Here is a 6,252-nt window from a genome sequence, read left to right as displayed (position 1 = left end):
TGACGAGAGGGGGGAGGAGGGATGACGAGAGGGGGAGGGGGGATGACGAGTGGGGGATGGCGAAAGGGGGAGGGAGGGATGGCGAGAGGGGGAGGGAGGGATGGCGAGAGGGGGAGGGAGGAATGGCGAGAGGGGGTGACGAGAGGGGGGGGGGATAACGAGAGGGGGGAGGGGGGATGGCGAGAGGGGGGGGGGGATGACGAGAGGGGGGAGGGAGGGATGAGGAGAGGGGGAGGGGGGATGGCGAGAGGGGGAGGAGGGATGAGGAGAGGGGGAGGGTGTTGACGAGAGGGGGGAGGGAGGGATGGCGAGAGGGGGAGGCGGGATGAGGAGAGGGGGAGGGGGGATGAGGAGGGGGGGAGGGGGGATGAGGAGAGGGGGAGGGAGGGATGAGGAGAGGGGGGATGAGGAGGGGGGGAGGGGGGATGACGAGGGGGGGAGGGGGATGACGAGAGGGGGAGGGAGGATGGCGAGAGGGGGAGGGAGGGATGGCGAGAGGGGGGGGGATGACGAGAGGGGGAGGGAGGGATGAGGAGAGGGGGAGGGGGGATGGCGAGCGGGGGAGGGGTTGACGAGAGGGGGGAGGGAGGGATGAGGAGAGGGGAGGGGGGATGGCGAGAGGGGGAGGGGGTTGACGAGAGGGGGGAGGGAGGGATGGCGAGAGGGGGAGGAGGGATGAGGAGAGGGGAGGGGGGATGAGGAGGGGGGAGGGGGATGACGAGAGGGGGAGGGAGGGATGGCGAGAGGGGGAGGGAGGGATGAGGAGAGGGGGGATGAGGAGGGGGGGAGGGGGGATGACGAGGGGGGGGAGGGGGATGACGAGAGGGGGAGGGAGGGATGGCGAGAGGGGGAGGGATGAGGAGAGGGGGGAGGGGGGAATGACGAGAGGGGGGAGGGAGAGAGAGGGGGGAGAGTGACCGATGGATTTGACGCAGCTGACCGCTCTGTAAACCTCGCACTCCCTCGGGGTCCGGGTTCCCGCTCCCCTCGCGTTGTCTCCCTGAGAATCTTGAAAACGCAACCGAGGTCGTGAGCGCCAGGGACGTGCGGCTGCTCGCTGCTCACCGCGCGTTTCTCTCCATACATATACTTCAGTGCACCGATCTCTCTCCCTCTGTATCGATTTGTGCTTCCCCGTGTGTGTATCTATGCATATATATATGTGTGTGTGCCCGTGTGTTTCTCTTCCCGTCTGTCTCTGCGTATCTCTCTCCATCTGTGCGTCTCTCTGCTCACGAAGACTACATCGAGCGCTCTCGGTCCACGCTCCCTTGTCTGTCGTTCACTCAACCACGTCCCCACCGCTCTCCAACTTCTCCCCACGTCTCCATCATAATTCTCATCGTCATTCAGCCCCCTTCATTTCATCATCATCATTCTCCATTCGTATTCCTTCTTGCATTTCATCTCGATCCCTCCCGCCGTCTCCTTCGCCCCCCCCCCCTACACCACCACCACCCCACCTCTCTCCTCGGGAAAGTCGAGCGCGCTCAGAACGGTCTCCGGTGTACACGTGTGTGTGTGTGTGTGTCCTGCACACCGCTCGTGAGATCAGCCGCGCAGAGTTGCTCCCCCTGGCGGACGGACTGTGAACCCCGGCGGGCTGGCTGGCTGGCTGGCGTGCTCGCGTGCGTGCGGGAGGAGAGTGAGCGTCATTCGAGAGAGAGTGGTGCTCAAGTAGAGCGGTGAACGTGGAGGGGAAGTGGTGTTCGGGAAGAGAGAGCGAGCGAGCGAGCGCGGTGGGGAGAGAGAGAGAGAGTGTGGGGGAGGGTGAATTAGGATCGTGGTGTTTACTGAGAGTGGTGGCGTGCGTCGATCGAGTGGTGTCGAGGGAGTTGCGGTGGTGGACGTGAGCAGTGGAACACGTGGAGGGGCAGCGGCGCGCGCGTGGAGAGAGACGGAGTCGTGCTGACGGGGAGGGTAGTGGTGGACCAGGTGGGGAGTGATGCGGAGTGGTGGTGAGCGGCAAACTCTCATTCGTGGTGTTTAAAGGGAGTGGCGCGCGAGCGTCTGGGGGGGGGAGTGGTAATCGGGCTGAGATATGGAGAGTGGGGAGCGTTGAAGGAAGGGCGCAGTTGAAATCGGATCGTGATGAACTAGGGGAGTGGTGCACGGGGTGGTGAGCTCGGTTCGTTGTGTACACGGGGGGGGCGATACGCGTGGAGACGAAAGATAGACGGCCAGAAAAGTGGTACCCGTGGAGAGAAGAGGTACCCGTGGAGAGGAGCGAGACGCGGGGAGAGCCGAGTGCACTGCAGAGGTGAGCGTTTTCTTGCGATATGGCGATACGATCATTGTCACCGTCACCGTGACGGCTATTGTCATCGTCACCATGACCATGCGTGTTCTCTAATGTGTACTGCCTTCTCGTGCGTACTGCGTGTGCCCCCCCCCCCCCCCCCACGATCATGCCGTTGGTCTGTGCGCTCTCTGCTTATCTGTACTGACATGCGTCACGCGCGCTGCTGCTCTTAGTCATCATCATCATCATCAGCTGTTCCGCGTACTTTGAACATCATCGTCGTGGTCATCATCGTGGTCATATGATAACTACCGTGATCATCATCTGCTGTTATGTCTGCTCAACATGATCATCATTTCATCATTCTTTCTCACCATCATCTGCTGCTCTCTCTCATTTCCCTCTGAGATGACGAAATGTCATTCGTACCGTTTGTATATGGCCACTACTAGGAATGACGCGACAACCTTTTCCATGGATCAAACTCATCATAATCGTCTGCTATGCCGCGTGCTACTGTCAAATTTATCATCATCCGTGTCATCATCTGTCGACTCAAGTATTATTAGCAAAAGCATCAATTGCGTCTGCCCGTAGCGCTGCACAACCCATAGATGGCAACACGTAGCATTATTTACATGGCGAATAAAGATGATTAAGATAACCTTTAAAAAGATCATCATCACCATGTACTATTTGGCGAAACCATCCTCAAATCGAGTAGTGAGTCTCCGCGAGGCTTTCCTGGTTAAATAAGCGTAATAATAGTGGTAATTAATGTAATTGTGTGTTCAATATCACAGCTGTTATCTTCATCTGAGCTTCTGTGTGCCCTATGATCATCATCTTTTAAATCTGGATTGAAAACTTCCCCTGCACCTCCGATTAGCACGGTTGGTGGCTACGTAGGGGTGCGAAAAGAGTCGACATACGTGCATCGTTATCATCGTAGCCAAGCTGCTGGGACACAACCCTGGACCGCCGCATCCACTGCACAAACCATGGCAGAAGCAGCAGATGCGGATGCCGGATTACGATGTGGATACTTGATGATGATGATGAAGATACTGGATGATGATGATGATACTTGGTGATGATAATGCGGATACTTGGTGATGATAATGTGGATACCTGGTGATGATGATGATGATGATGCGGATACTTATTGATAATGATGCTGCTGCAAAAATTTATAATTTAAAACTATCCTGCATGCGACTGTGTTCAACGACACAAATGCGAATGAGGCATCGTCACAGCGATGATTCGCAACTCCGCTACCCCTGACCCAATCAACTCCCTCCCTCCATGTAAATTACATCTGTTGCTCATCCATCACACGACAGAGAAAGACGGAGATTCATAGAGTCACACTGAGACTCGTAGACTCGCACAGAGCGACACGTAGACTCACGTAGAGATCTAAATGAAGGAGGCACCATCACAGCGATGCATTCCTCTATTCCGGACGCAATCGTCTGGTTCAACCACCTCCATGTAAAATTACAGCTGTTGCTTAATATCAACATCAGCCGTAAGAAGATCACATCATCATCATCGTCGCTGCCATCGCCATCATCTGCGATTCATTGTGCTCTCTGCTCTTTCTCACCACCATCATCATCATTATCTGCGTTCCAGAATGCTATCTGCTCTGAGTTTTCTGAGCTGTAAAAAGATCACATCATCACCATCGCCATCATATGTGGTCCCTACTGCTCTCTGCTCCTTCTCACAATCATCATCATCTGCGCTCCTGAGTGCTATATGCTTTGAGTTTTCTGAGCCGTAAAAAGATCACATCATCATCATCATCACCATCATCTGCGGCTACATTGTTTTCTCTGCCCCGTCTCACGACCATCATCATAAAAATCATCATTTATGACCACCACCACCACCATCATCATCGCCACCATCATCCGTTGTTCGCACTGCCCGCTCAGTTTTTCCGCGCTCCGCTCCGCTCACCATCCCGGTAGCGGTTGCGGTGTCTCCCCACACCCCACCGCAGCAGTCGCCATGTACCCCGAGTGCGAGACGAAATTGATGCTGGAGCTGGCCATGGAGTCGTGCCTCCAGCAGCTGCGCCACGAGTGGAACGCCACTCGAGGGCACGGTACGGACACGCGCTCAACAAACGCTCGGCTCGATCAAGTAATTTCGATGCTTGTTACATGAAAAAGACTTCACGTGTGTTTGTTTGCTTGTTTGTGTTTTTGTATCGTTTGTTGTTGTAACGTTTTGACCTGCCCCGACTGGACACCTGTTGAAAAAGAGCTTCATAGCTCATCGGATTTCTGCAGCATATATAACTATTCTGATTCTGAACAGATCACGTGCTATTGCTGTTGCTGCTGCTGCTGCTCCCGCGGTGTGATCGATAGCACATCGGTCACCGGTTCGATTTGATCTCTTGGCGCTGCAGGTGAAACAATAATGCGAGTATCTTGAACGCACCCTCCCTCCCTCCCCTCCCCGCACCCCGCTCCCTCCGCCTTTATAAATGAGTTCACCACAGTTAGTAGGCAAATCGGCGAGTTGCGTGTGATCGGGGTAACGTGTTGGCTACGTACGGTACGAAATAAGTTCAACATACCCGCACACCTAGTCCAAGCTCTTGCAAGAGGTTTGGCCGTTGTGGAAGACTATGGCAAAGTACAGTCGAGAGGAAGCTCTCCAAAGCCCTTTCTACTGGAGGACTCTTCTGCTAGCAGGGGTGTGAGCGAGACATTGCAGGGCCTGTGCCTTCACCATTTGTTCCGCAACACAAACGGACACCGCGCTGCGCGTCCTTGTCACTCTTTTATCGCTGCCGTTCTCATCGATTTCACGTCTCGACGCCATCGCAAACGTCGTGGACATTGACCATCTTGCCCCCCCCTCCCCCCTGGTCAATGCCGCGCTCAAGTAGCGTCGTCTCTCTCGCAAAGTCGCCTCCCCCTTAATTCTAGATTTGAAGCTTTCGTGACTGCAAGGATTCATACTCTTAGTTCTTTCGGTCAAGTCACGTAGGTAAAAAATGAAATTAAAATTAATAAAAATAAAATAATAAAGTCGCCTCCCCCTTGCCCGGCTGCTTGAACCGACTCGACTTACACCACCACGCACGCCACGCGCGACACCCCCCTTACTCCTCCAACCCGCACTGCTCCCCTGCCATGATCATCGTCTCTTGTTTTTGCTTCCCAAGCTCCTATTGCACGAGTCCCGTGTGAATCCACTGCTGGGTGAAGCCCTCCCCGTGCTGTCTCGGTCATGGGGTGGTGGGGGGAGGGGGTAGGGGGCTGTTTGAACATACTATGCTGGTGAGTGCGGATTGGCCAATTTGGAAGAACTTGGGTAGCCAGATTCATAATAACGCTGTGAGCGAACCACTGTGCCGTTATCGTGTCTGCTGTATCGTGTCGGCTGAACTATGTCTGTGTAGCGGTTGGCGCGCTGCGCTATGAACCCGACGACCCCAGTTCGATTCCCGTTCACGGCCAACACCAGTGACGATTATTTGAACCGGTCCCGGGCCTCCCCTAGGTCGACTCAGCCTTAAATGAGTACCTGTGTGTAAACATTGCCACTAGTAATACAAAGGCGGTCGCGCGTGGTGCTGGCCACCCACCCCCTCGTTTGCCGTGCCGGCCTTCATAGGTGCTCGCTAACAGCACTTGCCCCTACAGTCTGTTGAGGCTATATGGGGGGTCTTTGTCTTTGTCTTGCCATAGTAGGCATAGGTTATCACGCTGCGCTACGATCCTGGCGACCCGAGTTCGATTCCCGCTCGCGGCCAACACCAGTGAGGATTATTTGAACCGGTGCTGTGCCTCCCCTAGGTCCACTCAGCCTTATATGAGTACCTGGTGCGCTGTATAAGCATCACCATTGGGGAGACAAAGGCGGCCGGGCGTGGTGCTGGCCACCCACCCTCTTGTGCGCGGTTCTGGCCAGCATTGGGTGCTACTCGCTAACAGCACTTGCCCCAACAGTCTGTCACAGGCTATACGGGGGATCTTTGT

At 55.3% G+C, this 6,252-nt stretch overlaps 1 protein-coding gene across 3 annotated transcripts in view; it reads left to right on the top strand.

Annotated features, from left to right (window-relative positions):
* The first annotated feature begins 1,636 nt into the window (after positions 1-1,636).
* LOC133345249 (vasoactive intestinal polypeptide receptor 1-like) overlaps positions 1,637-6,252 on the top strand; it is a 46,549-nt gene continuing 41,933 nt past the window's right edge. For 2 of the 3 annotated variants that reach the window (XM_061555843.1, XM_061555841.1), the window contains exons 1-2: positions 1,637-2,260; positions 4,225-4,361. In XM_061555843.1, the coding sequence (XP_061411827.1) occupies positions 4,265-4,361 (97 nt within the window). In that variant the 5' untranslated portion in view covers positions 1,637-2,260; positions 4,225-4,264. The remainder of the gene's footprint in view (positions 2,261-4,224; positions 4,362-6,252) is intronic. The other variant, XM_061555842.1, reaches the window with a different exon arrangement.

The sequence above is a fragment of the Lethenteron reissneri genome, chromosome 21 (genome assembly GCF_015708825.2).
Source record: "Lethenteron reissneri isolate LAM-NWPU_2019-01 chromosome 21, ASM1570882v1, whole genome shotgun sequence".
Classification (NCBI taxonomy): domain Eukaryota; kingdom Metazoa; phylum Chordata; class Hyperoartia; order Petromyzontiformes; family Petromyzontidae; genus Lethenteron; species Lethenteron reissneri.
Note: the sequence above shows the minus strand (reverse complement) of the source record. Positions and strands in the feature narration are given on the sequence as shown.